The sequence below is a fragment of the Scophthalmus maximus genome, chromosome 13, assembly GCF_022379125.1.
Source record: "Scophthalmus maximus strain ysfricsl-2021 chromosome 13, ASM2237912v1, whole genome shotgun sequence".
NCBI lineage: Eukaryota > Metazoa > Chordata > Actinopteri > Pleuronectiformes > Scophthalmidae > Scophthalmus > Scophthalmus maximus.
This window is the reverse complement of record NC_061527.1, coordinates 12,051,983-12,076,030: the sequence shown is the minus strand read 5'-3', so window position 1 is coordinate 12,076,030 and position 24,048 is coordinate 12,051,983. Positions and strand designations below refer to the sequence as shown.

Genomic DNA, 24,048 nt, shown 5'->3' with positions numbered 1-24,048 from the left:
CTCACTGCTGTGCGTCCTGTATTTGCCCCTGTGGTGCTGGCTGACAGTGTAATCTTCTATTCTCACACTCAAGTTCACGAGGTGTTTGACCCAGAAAATATTCACAACTCTCAGTTGGCTAACAATAGGAAGGTAAATAGGTCAGTCAGCCAGACATATCCGATATCACAGGGGATGGCAAAGTTACAGTAATTAGATATGGCTTAATTCATCATAGGAATGTGCATCAACACGCTGCATGAGTTGAGTAGCCAAGTATGTCTTTCTTGTGCCAACAAGACAACATGGAAAATGACTTGAATACCTCCTTCAGCTTCGAGGAAGATTCCTCACCTTTCATTCTTTAATGTCATCGAACATCATGTTACCATACCATCCACTGATTAGATGCACGCGATAAAAACACAATTTCTTCTTTTTGTTCCCCTTTTGCAATTGGTTAAAGCATATCCATGGGCTTTTTGTCAGCTGAAGATATTTTTGAACAGCAGCTACCTGAGTAACTAAAGAGCAAAGTTTCTGTCCTGGAAAGGGGTTTAGATAACAGACCAGGACCATTTAGTTTTTTACTTGCCATAAAACACACTCTAGGATTCAATGGACATGTCCCTACCTAGGAAATGGGAATGAACCCTGCACTATCAAGTTACTTCAGCTTTACTGAGGTCTACAGTAGACTGAGCTATGTCTAATGGTCAATAAATAATGGAGCAGGGACAGGAGGGTGAGAAAGTGAGAGGAGCAGCTGCAGGGGGAGTGGACCCACCCGCTTGGGGATCCCTTCTTAAACTAAGCGATGATGTCACATCTTGTATAAGCCATAAGCAGCATCCTCCCAAGAAACTGGACAGATTGGGAACATACATCAGCCAGAGGGCAAGTGGAGAGATTCTGCTGTGCTCCTGGACGTGCGTCTGAGCACGGAGCATCGATTGGTAACAGTATCTCGCAGCTTCGATCGGGCAGCCTGAGTGCTGGCCTCCGCTCTGGAGGACCCCTTATGCAAGTGGTCAGCCATTTTGGCTTCAACTGCTGAAATAAAAGCCCACAATTAGATGATTTCCATTTAAGTGGCTGTGCATATGCATGCTCTTTCTTACTTAGGAAGACGTGGAGGTAAAGATGGCTTAGAAGGCAGAGAGAACATTAAATCAGCACATTGCCTTTCTGCCAATCCATTCAATTAGATGAACACAGAGGGAGCAGACAAGGTATTGTGAAATGTAATAAATTCTACAAAGGTAGCACTGATTAGAAACTGTAGCTAGCTGATCTGATGAAAGTGTAACACCTTTATTAAACAGAGAATCACTGAAGCAGCTGCAGTGTAGATTATGACTTCAGGGAGCTGTGTTTCAGCTATGGGGCATGAGACAGCACTTCCCGCTGTGGTGATAAAGATGAGATGAAGGTACCTTTGCCGCCTTTTGTTTGATTAAAACAGCAGCAGGAACAGGTTCACCTTTATCTTGCGGAATACTGGTCTAAGGCAGGTCTTGGTTTGGCGAGAGATTTCAGAGGCAGTGCAATTGCCTTGAAGTTAGAGATGCAGACGTGATCAAAAGGTCAGTGGTTTTAATCCACAGACAGGCTGGGAAATGCAATGGGGGGGGGGGGGGGGGGGGTAAATGAGTAACGCTTTTACCTCCCTCAAAAACTCCCATCAGTGTGCTGTCAGGCAGATCACTCAATAGCAAACGTTTCCTGTGGAGTTGCAAAGTTTCAGTATGTAAATACGGGTGGACAAGCCTCCACCAAGAAAATAGCTTGAACCATGTCTCCTACAAAATGAGGTGTATCTACAACTAACTTGCAACACCAAATACATTTTTGAAACAATACCATCTAATATCACCTGGTTTATGTTTAGATCAACATAATAATGGTTGCAGTACATTTTATGGTTGCAATTATGGTTGCTTAGGTAATTTGAATATTAATTTGAGTTTGAGTCAGTTTCTTACAGTATTTACCTGTACACACCCTGGTAACAGGGCAACATTATCATTCATTTGGAATCATGCCTCTAGCCACTTGGCAAATGCACGTCCAGTATGTATCATTTGGCTCCGTTTTTGATCTCTACCAACTCCCGAGGAAAGTATCTTTCACTGCTAAATGCTCCACTATGTTCACCAGCTACTCACCAACAGTGAGTCTGTCTGTCTGCCTACCAGACCCAATCACAACACAGATTTCGGTACCTCATTTTAGTGCCTGAGCTATTAACGGAAATAGTTGCCATGTTTACAGGTATGGCATTTATTTAGTCTCAATATTTGCGCATGTAAAAACCACACATGCAGATATGATACAAGTGCAGAGAAGAATACCGGGAGTGCAGAAGCATACTTGCGAGAGAGCATTTCTGCTCCACGTGCACAACTGCGGTACTGAACCAAGCCTGGTCTTTGGCGTCAAAGTCCCGACCTTTATACAAGACAGAACGGGAAAACAATGTTTGCAATGAATATAATCCATCAGTTAAATGTCCATTCAAAAAGTAATTTGGTTCTAAAAGTTGAATACAAATGTAATATGTGTGAGACCAGTTTGCTGCAGGTGAATACTGATAAGAATTTGAGAGAGTTCCATTTATTCAACACAATCAAAAACCAGCCAAAAACTCATGTCGGGACATTATACATTTTTTCATTAGTGCACAGTTCACTGCAAACATTGTGCTAATGAACCACACAAGTTTACAAGTAATGTCCTGGCCAGTGTGTGTGTTGTTATCACAGATATCCGTAAGGGATGTAATGGCATTGTCTGCCAAAATGCATTTGTAGCACTTTGTCCACGGAAATGTATTTTATTTTTCTCTGAGTGACATTATCGGGACTCCAGCTCCTATTTTTATCTCGCTGACCAAGAACTTGGCCTATGCAGCAGAGCTACGGGTAGCTCATTAACATTAAAAGGCCAGCCGCGGCATGGAGATGTGGAGAGCTTCTTTTTTTTTTGAGGCTGCTCTGTGTCACTGGTAAATAATGAGACTTTTTGTAATGTAAGCCCCCCTGGGCTAAGTGGATAAGGTAAACCCTATTCATGTGCTTGGATTCCTCCAAAGGCCGTGTCTCAAACAGACGTAAACAGATAACATTACAATCCAGTCGAGCAGTACGCTCACAAACACATATTTAGGATACAGTATTTATTCTGAACATAATGAGTGTGATGCTTAAACCAGATCAAGTGATTATTCATGTAGCCCATATACACCAAATATTCAAAAAGGTAAAAAATCAACCATTCAATTTATTATACATTTTTATCCATCCTTTTTAAAGGAAATTTTCAACAAAATATGAAAAGTCCAACATGTTAACGTTTAAACCTGGAAATATTTTCATTCTCTTTTTTCTTTTTTTCACTGTAAAATATCGGATTCCGCTTAACAGACGCTCCAAGAGTTTGAAATCTAGCTAACAAAGTTATCCAAACCAAAACAACAACAACCAAACAATTTATCAGATGAACAAATATTGTATTGAAAATCACTAAGTGAGTGGATCACAACAAATGTGTCACTGTACTTGCCGGAAATAGCCTGTTTTATGTTAGCTAAAAGCTTTAAAGTCGAAAGACTTGATTTCCCTTTAGACCTGTATTCATGTGCAAAATGCAAAAGTCTACAGATTTACAGGAATTCCTTTTGCAGATTTGTATAAATCTAGGTTGTGATCTGTATTTGTGCTCTAGATGAAGCAAAACAAAGGATAAAGCTTAGTGTTGTGGTTTAAATATTGTTTGCTTGTCTATATGTTTATTTCGAGATATAATTTAGCGACACCAAATAGAGCAGGAATGATTTTGTTTTTCCAATCAGGACATATTTCATATCGCTATTAAACTGAGACAAAGGCAAATGTATTGGATCATCAGTTTTCTGTGTTAGAGCTGACCTGGCATGAATTATCACGTTCTTCAAATTACCTTCCTGCAGAGTCCATTTATATTCATAAATGACCTCAGTTTAGCTGACTAAGAAACACTACTCTCATCTCTAGAGGCGAATTATAAATATACCTTTTTTAAAACAGGTGACACCAACAGCCATGGGTATGTGTAACCTCTGTAGGCGTCATCATGATTATTGTCAATAATGTATTCATGAAGTAACTAATAAATCTCCTGCTCACTTCCAACGATTAATTTCCAAGCGATGGTGACATGGTTGGCGACAGGAAGCTCTCTAGATTTGATCCATTTCACATAACACTTCATCAGAGCTGCTGAAATTGGAGTCACAGCTAGGGGCTCGCGCCAGTGATACACAGGATATAAATTACCTTGCTGTATCTTTGTCTTGTTCCGCATAATTAAACTGCCAATGCTAGTGTTGAAAAAATGCCCTCACAGTATTGTGAAGAAAGATGACAAAAATGTCTTGTAAATTAACTTGTCTGTACATTTATTCCACTTTAATAACACAAGAATTTATCCATCACCCTTGGTGCAACTAAGTGACGGCCAAGTTACACACCAGAGGAGATTTTCACAGCGCAAACAATTGACTGTCTATGAGCTGCAAATAATGACATGATGGACTAGCTCACAGTGCAAATACAGGCCTGCACAGCATGGTGAGGAATAATGAAAACAAATATAGTGTGTATTATGCAAATTTACATAATGGCTGTAGCATTAGAACCAATCACATGATTGAAAACTGGAAGCAACCACAAACAGCGCTGCGCAGCAATATTAGCACTTTGCTGGTCACAGCACATTTCATGACATTTTTTGACCCACACATCTATTATAGATGAACAGTGGTGGAAAGTAACAGTGTTAATTTACTGGAGCACTGTACTTAAATTAAGTACAAGTTAATGTAATTGTACTTTACTTAATAAAGAGGAAAGGACATAATGTATAGAACTACTATAACTATGTGTTGTAAAATGATATTTAAAAAAACATAAGCATTTTAAAGATTATGCTCCAGATTAAACTATCTAACGACTTATATAGAGAGCATGAAAATTACCAATACGATCCAACAAATACTGTATATATTTATTCCAAAGCAACACGAGTGATGCCAAGACAATATTTTCATACATTCATCTGTGTGGGAGTTAATGAATATTGCCTGCAAGTAAATAAATAAAACACAACTGAAGATTCTTACCACTCAAAATCAAATAATTTTCTTTGATCAAATATTAATCTAAATAAATGAGAAGAAAACTAACTTCTAATAGGGCCCCAGTATAGAACTGTCACTGTGTCTGACTGGTGTGAAAACACACACTCTAAATTCAAATTCTTATGACATCTATGATTTTTCAAACCTCACCACCACCCTGTGTTTTTCCTACTCATGATCTCTAATAGTGCACTTCCTGACAGAAGCAAAAGTGGAAACTCACCCTCAATGCAATCTGTCTGATAGTCAGCTGCTTGCAATTACCTGCCATCTCTCACCACCAGGGGCCACGTGGTGGCCTCCATGTCAATCACAAGCCTCTATAAGATGTCAAGATGACACCTCCTTTGACATAAACACACACAGTCTTACAGTAGATTTTTCTGACCCTTAACCCCTCTACAGTTTCAATAGACACAGACACACTTACTGTACATAGTGCTGCAATGTACCGATGAGTTTCTGGCCTGTTTTTATCACCACAGGCAGAAATGAAAGACAGAAATAGAAGCTGTCACTCTCAGCACGTCATAGATGTGAATCAAAGACTTCATACTCCATCAAGATAACTCTGAATTAATACAGAAATAGCATTTTACATTGGAATAAATGAGTAAAATCTCAATGAAAATTGTGATATTGGTTATATCAGAACATGATAAAAGGATTTAATTAGATCAAATAAAACACTACCAAGTAGTAAATATCAAATTTAAATTACAGTGGAAAAATGCACTGCATGAAGCTTTTATTCAGCTCTGAAATAATCAAATATGCAATGCATATATACTAAAACACAAGAGATAGTGGTCCTGTTTCAGTTTTAGTTGAATCCCTTGATGCAGCGTTTTTAACACATTGAAACTGTGTCAACTCTTCTTGGCTTAGAGTGTTGCACTAAAGTGAGAAAAGATCAATGCACATATAAACATTACTTTGGCACTTAAATGATGGATCTAATTTTAGCAGTGCTCTTGAAATACAGTAAGAAGTAATAAGAAAAAAAAACATGGCTGAACAGGTTTTAGAATAGTTGTTAGTAAAATTTGAAGGATATGCAAAGAGAAAATGTGATATTCATTTGGTTTAAGCAGGGTGTCATCAGCATACAGTGAGAGTACTTTTCATGTTGCATCACCAATGGGGCAAAAGATAAATAGGCGTCACCACACTTTGCTGCCAATCAATTGAGACAAGAGCCGAAGTAAGAATTTGGAACAACTCAAGTCAAATGTGGCAATTGTAAATGAAGATTAATGTGCTTTGATGTCAATAGATTTTTAAAAACCTGCGGTTGAGTTTTAAGTTTCATAAGAGGAGGGTGAATGAGTCCAAATATAAGTAAAGGTTTGGCATTTCAATCGTTACTTGTAAAATTATATCTACGTATTACCCTTCATTCCAACTGAAATATAAAAATCTGAATTTAAACTTTTTCCACAGCGCTTATCCTATGCCATCAAACTAAAATTGTATGACTGTTGCCTGTCACATTGCCTCTGCCTTGGCTTTTGACTGCATCTTTACAAACTTCTCATTTGTTTCCAGGCCTTCATCTCTTCCTGATTGGTTTTTCAAATGACACACATCCCTCACTCAGAGCAAATTGACCACTGGGTTTAATACAAAGAACAAATACAAATTTTATTTAATGTTCAAGTTATGAAAGGAGGCAGCCTCATCATCCAAACAGCATTCACTGTGATTAGAACAGTTAGCTGCACAGCAGCGGCTTTTTCAGACTGTGTAAGCTCTGTTGATTGAGGTGGTGTGCTGCCATTTTCAGAAACAGTTTAGAAACAGGCAACTGACAGTATCTCAATGTTTTTATTCGTGGTAGCAAAACAAAACAAACTTGCTGTTGAAGACTAGAGCCAGTTCATGTAATCTGTTTTCGGTTTCAAGTGAGGAAACGATTGTATAATGTACATTGGAGGCATAGAAAAAGAAAGTTGTGCACCAAAGCATTTGGAGTATAATAATAAATAAATTCTATACTAATGAATTCACCGTACATGCTTTGGTTTCCTGTCAGATTGAAAATGAGGAGCTCCTCCAGGAGGTGGATTTACATACAGAATGTAAATGATTCCATCCACTACAACTGTCAAAGATTCAGTCAGCTTATTGAAACGCCAGCAAATAACAGTTCAAGTATCAAGCTAACAGAGACTTTGAAGCCACAACACATTTCTTGATTATAAATGTGAAGTCTATTCACATGCATGATTAAATATATATGTATAAATATATTATGTAGTGATTTATCTTGGTGGGGTCACTCTTCTGTTTGCATTTAAATTGCTGATTGTTCCTTCTGAATGTGATAATTCATCATGTGGAGTCCATTCGTCGCCCACTGAGCCGGACTGACGTGACATTTCCAACAGTGGGATAATGGGAAATTACAAGAGCTGTTGTTCTACAGTGCACTAATCACTCGTTCTCTCCTCTCACCCTCTTCATCCTTCTCACCATTCTTCATCCTATCCATCATCCTTCCTTCTCTCTCTCTCTCTCCCTCTCCCTCTCCCTCTTTCTCTCTATCTCTCTTTAGTCAGATACAGAGTTTTGGGATAAGATGCAGGCAGAGTGGGAAGAGCTCGCTCGGCGGAACTGGCTGACAGAGAACGAGCAGGCACAGATTCCCTCCAGTGTCTCGCCACATGAGAAGGTTACTGTCATAAGATGTTACACTATGCATGTGCAAAAATGTGTGTTGATGACAGAGATATACAGTTTTCTCAGCCTATGCAGCCTGTGAAGTAAATAATAATAAATAAATAAAAACCCACCAGCCAATATTATAAATTGCCTTTTTGTTTCACAAATACATTTGTTTTAGTATAGAATTGAGATAATACAGAATGATTTTGAGACAAAACTTAAAGAGGCCAGAGCAAAATGATTCTATTATATTGACCAGCGGTTGATAAATTAATTCAGTTCAATTCAATTTGAAAACAAGAATATGACAAAAGAATGACAAAACAAACCTGATCACAAAATTCTACTCAACGTATTTGCTATTAAGTTTGATTCAGTATGATTTAAGTGTGTGTTTTATTACATTACTACAGTTGGTAGAAACATCTGCCCAGCAAAGTGGAAGATAGTCTGCTGAGAATTACTCGTCAGACAGAAAATCTACTTGCATTTTTGGCGGGTGTTAAATTTGGACCCTGCAACTTGCTGGTAGATTATAGATTACTGAGATTTAGAGCAGTTGGTTTACCTAGCTGTGAATTCCATACTCCAGCCAAAATTAGTATTTGTATATTTCAGTCCAACAGTCCAACTAATACTTTAAATACTGATGTTGCATATGAACACCATCAGCTGGAAGTATAATATAATATAATAAATATAAGCAATCTTAAATAAGATGTCGATAAAAAAAAGCCTACATAGCCTGAATGCTGCATCACAAATGATCAAATGTTGTCAACAAGTGTTTGTGAGGACAGAGAACATATGGCTGAGGCTGAACAGTACTTCACCCATCAGCTGCAATTATCTTCAAACTGATCTTATTGATCCCACTGCAGAACTAGATCTAAAAGAGAAAGCCGTCATCATCAAGCTCAGCAGTAGGCAACAACACACCAGGGTAATAACAGTTTGAAAATGCAAAGTTTAACATTTAAAAGAGAGCAGACGAACCCCGGGGAGCTTAACTCAGGTTGGATGTGGATCAGAAAAAAGATTGATTCCTGCTGCTGGGGCTTTGCTTATATACACAACAGGACTGTCGCCCTGGTTTGCATTTAAGCGAGAAACTGACATTGCCATTGTCCCTGTGCTTTTTTGTAACAGGGTTACTACTTCCACACAGATAATCCTTATAAGGACTTGCCTAACGCATTTGATGAGGGACAGAAGAAGTCTCGAGAGGGAGACTTGCCAAACGCGGTGCTTTTGCTCGAAGCAGCTGTCTTGCAAGACCCTCATGATTCAGAGGTGAATTCATTTAATTCACACATACGCACTCACTCACATTGTGTTTGTTTTTTTCACATTTAACCAGTCAACTCAATTGCTGTGACACTTGTATTTACAGCTGGGGGTGTATCCTCAAAAGGGACACACACACACACACCCACAAATTTACAGCACAGATGGCCAATAAAACTGCAGCCTCTGCACCGCTCAACCAGACTGGAGCAGTTGGGTTTCCAGCACGGCACCCACGGGCTAGACACTGATTGATTTTCTTGTTAAACATGGTTGTTTACTGTATCTTAAATCCCTTTCTTGTTCACACTGTTGAAGAGAATTTCCACTTGCTCGGTCAGTTAAATAATTAATTCATTCATTATTTTTATTTAAGAGGGACCTTGTACAATTTTAAACATAAATGTAAACATTTGATGCACTGTACCAGAGTTAGCCTGGGGTTAATTTACATCTGCAGTCCCCTGGCAGGTCACAATTTGAAACATTCACTTAGTGACAAAACAAAATTTAATAAACAAGACAGACAAAAGCATAATACAAATATAATAGCTCATTCCACAGGTTCTTCTACTTCTTGTATACTCCCCATTTCAAAAGAAATGACCTCTTTGCAGGCTGAAAGAGCAAAGCCTTCACACAAAGTACTTTCAGAATCCCCTGGAATGTACAGAAATGTGCCAGTTACTCCGAGGAGAGGATTATCCCGCGGTGTATGGAACTAATACGATTCCAGAATTCCTCCTTGGGCGCTTAGTGGCTTATTGCCCCACCGTGAAGACCTCGGAATTATTCAGAAATTATTTTGCCGCGCATTTCAAAGAGTGGAACAAAAAGAAAGCATCTACAGAGATTAGGCTTCAGAACATGTTAATTGTGCCCTTGTAGACACAAAATACAGAGGAGTAACCTCATGATCTCACTTTCTAGATTCTGGGTTAGTTTTTCTGCCCTCTTGTGCTGATCCAGGGTACTTTGAATTTGATTTTCCCAGATGTGAGCCAACTGTTTTGATGATGAGTTAACATTTGAGTCATGTTTCATGCAAAAGTGCCAAACATTTCCTTGTTGCTTTTCATCTATTAACTTGAATATCTTTGGGTTCTGTACTCTTGGTCGTACAAAACACGCATTTTATTTCACGGTAAAAATGACTCTAACAATTAATTATCAAAATAGTCCCAGATTTCTGTTGACAGACTAATTGGAGTATCATTCGGGTCTAAATAAATGAGGACTGCAAAACTAAATTTGAATGTTCCTGTTTCTAAAAGATTAAGCAGCATGTCATTGACCTCATGAACTTTTTCACATTCTGTTAAGTTATGTTTAAATTCACTGTAGCTCCGTCTGAAACATCGGTCGCTCTGTCCTGGATCCGACTCTTTGTGCCTGGCAGACGCTGCTAAGTCAGTGTAACTGTGTTTCAGCCTCTTGAGGATACCGGCTATAGAGTCCAGGATTCCACCCTGCTGTTTACTGTTGCCTGCATTTTTTTTTTTCCTGCAGGCTTGGCAAGTGTTGGGGACCACCCAGGCTGAAAATGAGAATGAGCAGGCAGCGATTGTGTCCCTCCAAAGGTAGGGAGAAAAAACTGCATCAGGTTTAAAAAGTTGCCATCATACTTACAAAATAAAGTGGTACTCAAGGGAAATGTTGTGTTAAAAGATGAGGCCCATCTTACAAAATTTGCCTCAGACATTTCATTGAACTTTGTGACAGTAACAGTCTATCAAGCAAGAAAAACTTGATCCTGAGATTCATGGCATTTCTATTCCAATGTTCTTCACCCAAAAATTGGATGGAAAAGTTCTGCAATTTTGTATTCTTAAAATAGAGGGACCTAAGATGGACGGTAAGTGCACAGGGCCGGGGAATGAACAGAGACCTCAATGGGAGGTGGCCCACTTCCATTCATAACACTGCTGAGGCCAGTGTGAACACTGACACGTCAGAGCAATTCAGGAGAAAGCATCCTCCTTCTTAGTGCAACATACATCATCCATTCTGTTCTAAATAAATTGGATTACAATGAATGCAATTCATTTGAATTCCCTGAAATATCCCCTCATTTAATCCAACACATTGAGGCGTCCTCTGACACCCCAGTCCTTAGGTGGTTTGTCTGGTTTATATTGTACTTTTGCTGATTATGTAATAGCTCCGTCTGTGAGGGGAGTGTTTGGGTGTAAGGTGAGTTCATATGTTTACCTGCCATTAGTTCTTGACTTCAGTTTGAAGGAATCATGCTACAATACTCCTCTGTCAATTGTTTGCCACATGGTATTTGACAGAAAACTCAATATAATACTGAAAAAAAGAAAGCAAAAACTGCCGCTTATATTTGGTTTATTTAATTTAAGTAGGTTAATGGGAAGCCATTTATGTAATAATGCGCTGGTCAGCAATTTTTTGGACCTTGTCTGTGTACCAAAGTAGGAACACAACCTTGTAAGTGTACAGCGGATCTGTGTTGCCTAAACCGAAGTTCATGTAATCATCACCTCCAGCACATTGCAGTGGTGGACTGAAATAATTTGGTTAGTCTGAGATAACAAGGATTTGTCAAGGAAGTTGGCACATCATCTTTAGAAAATCTGGCTTGAAATTTATCTTGATGAAAGCTAAATCCCGTTTTGGCATCTCTCTTCTTTTAAATAATCCAAGATGTTCATCCAACACAGTACTGCTCTTCTCCCCTTTTTTAATTACAAAGGCCAGTGTCGATCTTAGGCAGTCGTCCACATGATATAACTGGTGATATAACTTTTTTATTTCCAAAGGCATACCTAATGCAAATCAACAAGCCCTGCCTGCTTCTCTACAGCAGAGGTAGAGCAGGAGAGGAGCGGCTCATCCGACTTGAACCAGAAATCATTAGCCCCTGCCTGATGTTCCTTTGCTTCGGCCTGCCTCAATTAATGCCTGTCACATTCAAGATTTCCCTTTGAAGTACACAACTTTCCCCATCTCTCTTCTGCCCTGCCTTGGTTCCGTCTCCATCCAGGTGTTTGGAGCTCCACCCAAACAACCTACCAGCCCTCATGGCTCTGGCGGTGAGCCTGACCAACACTGGTATGCGCCACGATGCCTGCGAGGCCCTCCTCCGCTGGCTGCAACATAATCCTAAGTACAAGCAACTGCTGAAGGGTAAGAGCCACCTGATGGGATCCCCAAACTCCCAAGGCAGGATGTCACATGCTCTCCACATGGGCAGACATGAGAGGTATGGTATTTACACTGAATAGCCAAATAGTTACTCTGTCTATTATAATATTTGGCATAGAAAAGCTGCCAATCCTTTCATTTAAGAAGCTGGCTTTTTATTTTCACGTTTTGCTTGAAAAATTACTGACATAATTTTTCAGTTACCCAAAATAGATGCTGATTAATTGATAAATAATTTCAACTCTGGCCTTGTGATAGACTGTAGACCAACCGGGGTGAACTTTACCTCTCGCCCACTGTCAGCTGGGTTTGCCCCCACCCCCCTTCAAAGAATAAACATTATGGTTGATGGCTGGGTTGATTTCAGCTCTGCAACAGACTAAAGGATTAATCAAACAATATTTTAAGATCTACTGGCAAATGTTGCAAATCAATGAGCGGGATTGATTTATGGTAATAATTAGTTGTTATAATATACGATTAACTGACAATTTGATATGAAGTACCTGAAGTATCAGACAGGTATCTTTAATAGAAAGGGTGATAATGTTAATGTGAAAACAATTAGAAAATATAAATAATGTAGAAGTTATATTAAAATGCAGGTTTAACTGAATTTCAGACTTTTCTAGCAGCTCACATTCATTGATTAGAGACAAACATATGATACATTGTGTGCTGCATGTTGCAAACTAAAAAAAAACAGATCACCACCAGCTATTACAGACTCTCATTTGTTTTCCTTAAACTTCTACCAAGCTGTCGTGGAGTCTCTCAACCACATGGTATTGGTGTATTGTTACTGGCGAGATGATGTACATGGTGCTATATATATATATCCATCTTGTCAAACAACTCTCACTTCTCTGAGCGTCAGACTGACTGTGTTATCTTAAGCCCCAAAAAAGGAGGTGGTCTGGTGTATCAGATTGAAAAGGCCTAATTCTGTTCGAGAGGTAAAGCCGCACTTTATCAAATCATTAATCATCTGGTCAGTGTGAAGGGATAGAGGTACACCCCAATTACTCTGCTCTCCCCTTTAATCCAGGCAATATCCTCCTTTAAAACTCCATCCCTCTCTCTTTTAGCCTCGCTGTGCACTCCTCTCTGCACTTCTCCCTCCTCCTCCTGCGTCTTTTACTACACAGCTGTGTTGTGCTCGGCCTAATGGAAACTAAAACATGACAAGCAGGGCGATCCTTATCTTCAACCAAAAGCTAAGAAGCAAATGCCCACTGAGGCAGAACTAACAGTCTATCTGTCATTTATTTAATCTTTCACTTGTGTGCAGCAGTTCTCAAACTGTGAGCATAGGCCTCGTATTGCGATGTATAGAGAATGCATGGTGCCACGCCTGACAGGGAAGAGGAATGTTGAAGCAGAATTTCAGCCGGATAAACGGGAACAATGTGGGACCAGTAAACAAGCGAGAGAGTTCTGATACAATACTTTTGAGATTCAGGTCAACGACATTGATTCAGGTGCACACAGTTTTGATAGGATACAAAAACTTTAGAGTTTAGAATTTAAAATTCAAATGAACACAAAATACAAAAAGACAATAAACAATAAATAAACTAAACAAAAACCCACTGCCTCAACTGCCTTCTCTCCTGTTTCTTCTTCCCTAATTTTATCTGTGCTGTACGCTGTGGTCAATCTCTTCCTCCCTCCTTCCCTCCCTCATCTTTTACAATCAAATGGCTAAAAGTTCAAAATGCACATCATAGCACTGCAATCTTAAGAGAGCGCACACAGCAGCCTTGAGTCACTAATCCTTATGTGTGTGTGTGTGTGTGTGTGTGTGTGTGTGTGTGTGTGTGTGTGTGTGTGTGTGTGTGTGTGTGTGTGTGTGTGTGTGTGTGTGTGTGTGTGTGTGTGTGTGTGTGTGTGTGTGTGTGTGTGCCCATGTGTGTCTCCTCAGCTCTATGCAACCCGAAGTCAAGGAGCTCTTCCTGGAAGCAGTTCAGCACAACTCGGAGAGCATCGACCCAGATTTGCAGACGGGCCTCGGGGTGCTCTACAACCTAAGCGGAGAGTTCAACAAAGCTGTAGAGGCCTTCAATACAGCGCTGTCGGTGCGGCCCGAGGTAGGAACACAAACCCACACACACTCACACAGAAAAACACCCACAGAGTCATAGATGCTCTGCAGGCAGAAATAATCTCATTGGTCTACTAAAAGGAAATGACCAACAAACATCTCTTTGGGTCCTGACTTTTCAAACCAACACAAAGTTTACTGACATATACTTAGAAGAAAGCGCCGCAAGTAACAATTACTCTCGTTATAGATTGATCTGATTATTTTCTTGATTTACTCACTAATAAAATGTCGAATGTTTTGTGCAACCAAAAATTAGGTGTTCACTGTTGAATAAGAAAAAACTTAAACGACTTAAACGATTAATGGATTATCAAAAAAAGTTGCAGCTGATTTTCAGTCATGGCTGCTCTTTTAAAACAATATATTTGTAAATTTGCTGAGGGTTTTGGCAATCTCCATTATAAGAATTTGGCATTCTCCCAGCATGTGTTGGGGTTACAGCAGATGATTTTAAAACCAGTCTAGACCTGTTGGCTGTAAGCTGTGGCTCGTGAACACATGGGATGCACTGGTTTACTTACAGAGGCAACGTCTGACATCTGGTTGACTCCAACTGGCGCTGCATTGTGCCAAAGATGTGAACTAAGCCTTCCGGGAAAACACCATTCATGGCAGATCAGAGGCTCATTCAGATATTGACAGAAGGTGTATTTTTCAAGATTTTTTTTTCACCTTGTAGTCCACTGTTGGCTGTCGATTGGTTGCTGTATGTTACAGGCGAGCCAAAACGTGAGGTTATCTCTATACCTCAAACTTCAAATAGTCTGTATGGCTGAATATGAGACATTTTTGTAAATCTACATAGTACAACATATGGCAAAGAGCAGGAGTAGACAGTCAAGACAATGGTAAACTGCATTTTCGCATAGGAAGGTGTACCATGTGTCAAAGGAAATAGGACACACCCTAACCCTAAGCATTTAAAGAATTCGAAAAGCTCTGATCATGGCTGCCGATGAAATTTCACTTTATTCACTCAGTCAATTCAATTTCGCTCAGTTAGGAACTTTCTTAAGCAAAGTTGACAATTCCACCGCAGCCCATGATCCGTCACACACATGTTATTTTGCAAACACATCTGACAGACATGACGCCCTCAATCATGTACATACCCTGAGAGACATGGAGCCACAAACACCTCGGGAGAGTTCATGCAAACAGATGCAGTGAGGCACATCAGACGGTCACACCAATGTGTGAAGCAAGGACCTGCCGAGCCTGGCCTCATGAACTCTCAAGTGGAACACACTCACTAAGGATCCAGGACGATCTACTGCGCACACACACACACAGATTTATGCAGATAGCTAAAAATGGACACGGACAAATATTTGATACACTGAAATGCACCAACACAACAAACAGAACAAACATGCAGACAAACACAACCACAAACCTTTCTGACACCCCCTTCATGCAAATCAGTCTCTGTCCTCCCAGCACCGTCCCAGACAGGGACTCGAGTATTAGTCACTGTTAAATCCAACCGACCGCATTTGACTTGGTAATAACGGCTCCCCTGCTGGAATAAAATAGCTCTGAACACAAAGGGAGATAATTATATCCCACTACTAGGCTTATACAGTGATGAAGGACCCCTGTACTGCAGACCACGACCTCTGTATGTGCTCGTCTACCTGCGGGTGGGAAACAACGACAAGGACACCCTGTGTGATGTAACTCCGCTCTCCTCAAAGTACCCTTGTTAGGTTGCTTTACATCAGGGAGCTTTGCAAAGCTTCAAAACACTTCATAGCTGTTTGTGCCTCCAAAAAAATAAATAAAAAAACCCACAAAGTGAATTATAGCCCACTGCTCTAAAACTGCTTTGTCATGCTGTCACTGAAGATTGCGTAGCAGCCCAGATTATTCAGCTCTATTTCACTTGCACTTTTCTGTTGAAGGCACTGTTAGATACTTCTTTAAGCCTTTAAAACACGGGGAGGTGTTTCAGACTCAAAGATAACTGAAAAGATGTAGCTGATTAATTCAGGTTAAATTAAGAACCCGAGTGTTTTGAATATATCCAGAAAATGCATAGACAAGCTGCATTTACATAGGCTGACAGCATCTGACAACATGCATCACAGTGAACATATGTTTTACGTTCACCCTGGGACATTCTCTGTACCTCCAACCCACCACCTTCTCCTCCACCCAGGACTATTTGCTGTGGAACCGCCTGGGAGCCACGCTGGCAAACGGGGACCGGAGCGAAGAGGCGGTGGAGGCGTACACGCGAGCTCTCGAGCTGCAGCCGGGGTTCATCAGGTCCCGCTACAACCTGGGCATCAGCTGTATTAACCTGGGCGCACACAGGTGAGTGGCCTGGGGCTGCATGAGAGTTGGACAAAGTTTCTACTTTTTTTATGCAGTGGGTAAACTTCCACAGGGTGCAAAGAGAAATTAATTAAGAGACTGTGTACAGAGTTGATGCTGCAATATGCTCTGATCACACCGTTCCCACAAGTGTACACCAAAGTCAGCAGCAAATAGACCGGGGAGAGATGATTATACAGTAACAGCACTTTATATACGAGGCCACGCTTAGCTAAAATGTGGAATCTTCTGTGGGCAGACCAGGCACCCACTGCAATGTGTCCATTGATTTCCCAACAAATCCCTTCCAAAGCATTGTTAATGCACTAATCATTGCAGCTGTAATTCAAATCACAAAATCTGTGGCCTGCAGCAGACATTATCTTCATATTAATTATCATGAGCCGATGGCTATCAGCACATTCATAATTTTTTTTGGTAATGATTACTGTAATAGCTGATTTTTGAGTGGAAAAAGTTCACAAACACTTGGCCGATAACAAAAAGAGGAGTGTGGAGAAAATGTAAAAGTGACTAATTACTAATGTAATGTTTTTCTCTCCCTGTTTGACAAGAACAGATTGTGCCTCCTGTGAACCCAAATATTATACAGGCATTATCATGTGAATCAGCAAAAACGTAGATGGAAATGTGGAGCGAAAACCAATTCACTAGCTCAATCATTATCATGACAGAATCATAATGAATCCTGCTGGACCACATCCAAAGGCAACAAGCTCAGCCACAAAAAAGGAACAGTGCAAACATTCAGACAACTGAGAGACAACCAGCCAATCATACGAATTGAACACAAGTTACTTTTTAGTATGTGAGAACAACTAATAGCCAGTACTTAGCTCGATGAAGACGAGCAGGGATCCTCAGCATCTCGTGGGAGAGTCAACAATAAACCACCGTTACCTGGGGCAACCACCTCGTCCCTCGCCAAACAAGTCGCGTGACGTTATGTTAAACATGGACCAATGTAGCCATGCGGCATATATGCCTGTAACGAGGAGAAGCACAGCTGAACACGCGTGACATGGGGCTAAATTAAACACAATTCTATTTCTAACACCAAACGGCTACAGCAGCATGTCGCAAAAAGACGCGAACTGTACAAAAACACAAACGCCGGTGGCCGTAATATCTTTCCGTGACCAAGCTTCACTCAACCAGCAGCCGAAAAAGAGCAACAACAAAAAAAGTTCACAACAAACAGCGACTTAGATAAATGATGTCTTACCTTGTTTTATCACGATTCAGTCCATGACGCTGCCAAAAGCGGTGCTAATCCAACGTGCCGGTGTCACTTTCCCCGACACTTTCCATTCACATTTAGTCGCATCGGAACGTTTCCGACTATGCGAACTTCTTTGTTGCTTCTCGCTTGCTCTTGTGATTGTGTTCTGTCGCTGTCCTTGTGTCTAGGTTTTAGTTAAGTCACCTTGTTGTCCCTGTTTGTTTATCTCCTAGTTTGTTATTTCCTGTTTTATTTTTGAAGTCGTGTGCCTTGTGTCACCGCACTTCCTGTTCCCCTGTGTGTCTGGTGTCTCCCGCCCCCTGTGATTGTCAGCACCTGTTCCTAATGTGTCTCACCTGTGTTCAATCAGCCCCGCCCACCTTGTGTCCATTTAGTCTTTGTGCTTCCCTTCCTCTGTGATTCCCCCCAGTCTGTACCGGTGTTTTTGATTCATTTAAAGGGATAGTTCAGTGATTTTGACAAGGGCAGTCGTCTGGTTCAATGACCAGTCCCGTTCAGCTGTCTTCCATAAGCCAACATGTCCTTAGTTGCTCATTGAAGTTAGTCCAGCCACTTGCAGTGCTGTGGCTGTACACGTGTTTATACGTCTTGGTAAATTGCATTGTAGTTGTTGAAAAGAAGTAAATACAAGCCTTGCAGCAAATAGACAGTTAAAATTTGCCTTTATTCAAATGTCAGTGCAGTGTCGTGGTTATGGCTTGAGCAAAGCTTTGGGCACCTTTAGTCAGTATATAATAACAAACCAAATGGACAAAATCCGGGGGGTTATGTTGCTGCATTTATCACAATGCTATGTTAAAAAAAGAAAATTTAAACAGGACTTACCATTGAAAGGTTAGGTTCATGCCAATTGAAGAATGACTTGTGCAGTTATTGTGATATATCTTATTTGCCTGACTGTGATATTCCTGTCTCCACCTCATAAGGGTAAATATAGTTGGTTTTGTGGTGCTCACAGTATTGAATGTGTACATTTGAAACATTTATAGCGAATTCTTGTAGATATTTTTCACCGGAGCAACTTATATTTAGCAAAGAAGATAGTTGACAAACATATTTGTAGCTTGGTTGGTATCCATGTGAGGTCTAAAGACTTTATACACTGATAAGATTGATAAAGATTTCTTCGTCCCACCCATGCATGTCTCATAACTGTCTGCAAACCATGTCTCTTCATCCTTTAAACCAAACTGCGTTTATTGTTGCTTCCCCAGAGAGGCGGCCAGTAACTTCCTGACTGCCCTAAGCCTTCAGAGGAAAAGCCGGAGTCGCCAGCAGTCCCACCAGGTGATGTCTGGAAACATCTGGGCTGCTCTGAGGATAGCTTTGTCCATGATGGACCAGCCCGAACTCTTCCAGGCTGCAAACATTGGTGACCTGGATCTTCTCATGCGGGCCTTCAACCTAGACATTTGAGAAATGGGAGGTTGTGATGATAGCACCTCCCCCCTTCAATTACTCCTCAGTTTTTACCCAACAGCCAAAAGCCCAAAGTGCACACGTCCGAAAAGACTGGATCTGATGTTAGAGACAAAAGTGTGGATTTTTATTTACGTCAAAATTAACTGCTGTCCTCAAAGTTCTTATATTATATATTTTTTGCCCAAGTACCTTGGAGCTGCTCCGAGGACAGGTTCTACCAAGTGCTTGAAGTGACTGCTTTGTGATGGATTTGCACTGCAATTTGTGATTTCCCTGAAGAGCACAAGGACAGGCAAAGATTGTATGAGCAATGCCTTAGAGAACACATCAATTAAAAACTGACTCATCCGGTGGAACAGAGCTTAGCGGACAGACAGTTTGAGAATCTCACAGAGGAACTCTCACATGCTGTTTGCAGGGTAAAGAGTAGGTTTTAAGGAGAGAAAAAAACTTCCAAAGACTCCAAACTGTCTCACTATCCTGAGGGATGGATTTAGTGTGCATATGATAAAGACTGCACTGTATGACCTGGACCACTTCCTCCTGTCCTGGCTTGTTTTCATCCTCTTTCAATGGAGACTAATGATACTGCATGACTAAGCATTTTTCATTAATGGATTCTTCTTTAAAATGAACATACTTTTAGAAGTTCCCAATTGCACTTCAGACAAACAGATAAACTTCCTAACCCAAGTGGAATGTGCAAGCCAGGTTTTAAAGCCTTACTCAAATGCATGCGAACAACAATATTTATTTATACTATTTTTATGGCAACGAAACGCTAAGCCATTTTCAGACATAGTTAAAAATTCTTTAAATGACCGCTATTTTCTGAACTTGAAAGCTTTCTGAGCTGTTCATTGTGGTTTTCTTTGTTTTCTTTGATGGATCTTGGCTCCTAGCTTCCCTTCGTTCCCTTTATGCTGACCGGTTGGAGAAATACACACAAACGCTGGGCAGCAATGTTGTTCCAGGTCTAAAAATATCTTGTTCATTTTCACTTTCTGGGACTCTAGAAGCTTTAGCATTTGATGCCAGCATTATACCGTAATTTTACCAGCTGTATTCATTTCAATACAGTATAATCACCTTACAGGTAAAAGATGTGTAGCTGCCAGCCAAGTAAAAATGACAGCATGGGTTTTTTCCTAATGCAGTCATTTGTATCTTTGCGGCGCCTCCACAGGCAGCAGAGCTCATACATTTAATTAAATCAGTTTGCCTCAGTCATTATGTATGATTCAAATATTTATGTTAGCCCAGACAGAATGCCAACAAGCCAAATTATTTTATTGGCCAGTAATCTTCTATTTACATCATGGTGCATCTACAGAACACGTGATTGCATGAAATGCAATGACTCTCGTGCTCCAGATAAATCTTCTGCACCACCACCTCAGAGGCAAAGCCTTTTCTTAACACATGCTTTTTAGCAGACAGCTTCTCTACGGTTTGAAAGTCACTCTGAGAAGTGAACATCATGTTCCTCAACCGTGCCACAGAGTAAATGATGGATAAAATGCTGCAGTGTGTAGCTCAGCACCTTGCTGGTTGACAGGTGTGTCCACAGCCTGGGTTCACTGTAGAAAGTTGTTTTTATCTCTGATCCTATGCAAAAAGGTCATGTTTTATGTTGCCGTTCAAAATTGTCTGTTTGTCCCTCCGTGGAATAAAAGGAGGTAGTGATTCTGTGCTTTGCATGAACACTAATCCAGAGACCAGTTCAAGAGGAATTCATCTAGCAAACTACGTATATACCGTTGAGGGTCATGGTCTGTATAATTTTCATTAGGAAAATGGGGTACAACAAAAACAGAGGGATTTATTTTATAGTCAGTGATTCTTGAAAAAAACACACATACACACCACCCACCTAAAGTGTAGCCTTCATGTTTTATCACCCTGTTGTGTAGCGATATGTCTTTTTACCTCAATTGCACCCGACGGAATCAGTGCTGTTTTGTTATCTCACCTCAGATGCACTTGGAGAAGGAAAATTCTTCTTCTCAAGTGTTCAACACTGTAACTGTTGTTGAGCCAATTACTTAATAAAAATAATGTAAGACTTAAACATTAGCAGTGATATGACTCTTCAGGTTGAGAAACACAAGTAGCTGCTTTAGTCAGATTCTTCCAAAAGTCTCTGTGGCCCATCGTGACGTTAGATAGATCAAGGAGGCAGAGGAACCCCGGTGAGACTCGGCACATATGTCCACGCCACGAACAATATCCATCAGTGGATGGTGATGGTGACACAATGACAAAGGTTAGGAGGCCAGAGCAGAGATGGAATGGAAGCACAAATGTATTCGCTCGTTGAGATTTGTTGAGATTGGATGATGAAAGTAGAAGAAATTAACAGTGTAGCTTTTTAGGGAAACGGAACAGAGTTGTCCATCAATGTTATACTGTCGAAAAGGTGCTTATCATTCAACTGCTAAATCATTGTCAGACATGTTGGCCGCGTCGCTCTATAGACGGCAATGTTGGGTTTTCCACCATTTTGGTACAGACTGGAAAAGCTCAATAACTTAAATTGATTGCAATGGAATTTCCTTCAGACATCAATGCCCCCCTCAGGATGAATTGTGATCACTTTAGTGAGCTGGCACCATGAGATAAAATTGTATCTATCCAGTGGTCAGTGCAAATTAGCAATGTTTAGAGCACTAATACTAAACTAAGGTGGTGACAAGGGTAGACATTATCTGATTATTATTGGCTTGTCATTGTGAGCATATTAACACAGAGTCGTAGAGCGGTAGACTCTTAGTTACAGCTTCAAACTACCGCTGCTTCCATCACATCTGTGTATGTGCTCATTCTGCAGCTAGAAGCACTCACTCCATCCACTTTTCCATAAACAATGAACAATTGTGGGTTCCCTGAGAGACTGACATGGGAGCTCGTCTTTAGCCCAGTATCAACTCTATTTTTCTTGTCTTTTTTCCTAATATGATCACATATTCTGTCCCTGGTCCTCCAACACTGAACTGTAGAAACCTCAAAAAGATGATGTCTGGTAAAAAAAAAAGTGATTTCCAAATCAACTCAAGTTTTCTTATGTGGTTATGGGCCTTTGCTTTTTTGCATTTGAAAGATAGGTGTTGAAAATGGAAAAACTTATTTTTTTAAAGAAAACCTTAAATTACTGGCTTAAACTCTAAACCCCTCCTGCGCACATTGGTCTGCAGCGAATTGAGATAGGTTACCTGTTTTGTAGAACCTACTACTGTACCTCCTCAGGTGAACTGACCTAGCTTCACGCATGCTCCTGAGGAACTGAGGCTGATCGCATGATAGATCCTCTACATTTTTTTTTTCTTGAATGCTTTTTTTTCATTTGTATGCATGAAATACACGGACGACCGTTCTTTCTCTCTCACTAGCATATACAAATGAAATATATATCACGACGTTTCCTTATATTTTTACAATACACTTTTAGAATCCGCAGCCTTGACAAGAACTGAGGTGCATATTCAGTATATATTCTACATAAGATGCTTTCTCCTGCTTAGAACAAGGGAGTGTGTGAGGCTTGTTCACAAGGCGTAACACACTTCATCTCCTCTGAACATACTTGAGCTTCAACACTAGTATAGTGCCAAAACTGGCTAATGATGGTTATACTCTGTATGAATTGGTAACCACTGCTATAACCCCAACCTATAAAGCCTGTGTACCAAATGGTTTTTTTAATGTTGAAACTTGATCATATAAATATACATATATATAGTTTTAATGTCATTTAGAGCATTACAGCTTCGTTAGTTCTGTTTGGTCCCAGGAAAAACATAAAATTACAGATCATATTTAATTCAATGATATTAATATATTCCGTTTCAACTTTACACAGCCCTGCTCAAACTTACCTACCTAATGGTGACGTTTATAACTCCTCTCATTATGATAACACTTGATTGAATTTGTCTTTTTTTGAAAAAAACAGACTTTAGAGCAGGTTATTGAGGACAGTTCTGTGATTGGCTGTCCTCTTGAAACAAAAAAGACTCACAATTATAACTGGCTAAGACTTTGTGATGAAAATTGTCAAAGACATTATAAAAATATATCAATCAAACTAAATTAAATTGAAATGTTATGTTATCATGAAAAGAGACAATGACATATTCAGTAATGTATTTTGTCTGTATTTATTCATGATGTTATTTATTTCATGACGTCTTATTTCATTGTTTTGCAGGCTTCATCGAATAAAATTTCAGACTTTGGTTGATAAAGCATTTGTTAACTAATGGCACAAATAATATATGTTTGGTCTTCTTGCACACCTTTTTAAAGCCTTTATAAAATGTTTAGTACACCTTCATTGGTTGGGGTTCATGAAAGTTATCAGTTCATGTGTACATTTCTTTCTTCACTCCTTTAATTCAAAATGTGTACAAAAGCAGTTTGTCCTGGTTTATTTATCAATGCATCAGACTTATGAATAAAATGATATTTTGATGAATGAACTTGGAAAATATATACTTTATATATAGTAGTTAATTTATTGAAACACCTACTATAATGCATATAACTCTCCCTGTATAATCACAAGGAAAGCATTAGCACATTTGAAATGTACAATATGAAAGTCATCTTTTAAAATAAACTGTTATTATATATTCTACGCTCTCGTGTCTCATTTTT

At 39.9% G+C, this 24,048-nt stretch overlaps 1 protein-coding gene and 1 long non-coding RNA gene across 4 annotated transcripts in view; one reads left to right on the top strand and one right to left on the bottom strand.

The window, feature by feature from the left end:
- Window positions 1-18,085, bottom strand: part of LOC118317986 — an 86,832-nt gene extending 68,747 nt beyond the window's left edge. The window contains exon 1 of the long non-coding RNA XR_004795585.2: window positions 17,953-18,085. This is a non-coding gene — a long non-coding RNA (uncharacterized LOC118317986). The remainder of the gene's footprint in view (window positions 1-17,952) is intronic.
- pex5la (peroxisomal biogenesis factor 5-like a) overlaps window positions 1-24,021 on the top strand; it is a 73,806-nt gene extending 49,785 nt beyond the window's left edge. For all 3 annotated transcript variants that reach the window (XM_047336842.1, XM_047336841.1, XM_035647203.2), the window contains 7 exons: window positions 7,716-7,832; window positions 8,975-9,118; window positions 10,622-10,692; window positions 12,120-12,338; window positions 14,205-14,370; window positions 16,549-16,706; window positions 19,185-24,021. In XM_047336842.1, coding sequence (XP_047192798.1) covers window positions 7,716-7,832; window positions 8,975-9,118; window positions 10,622-10,692; window positions 12,120-12,338; window positions 14,205-14,370; window positions 16,549-16,706; window positions 19,185-19,386 — 1,077 coding nt within the window. In that variant the 3' untranslated portion in view covers window positions 19,387-24,021. The remainder of the gene's footprint in view (window positions 1-7,715; window positions 7,833-8,974; window positions 9,119-10,621; window positions 10,693-12,119; window positions 12,339-14,204; window positions 14,371-16,548; window positions 16,707-19,184) is intronic.
- Window positions 24,022-24,048: the final 27 nt, after the last annotated feature.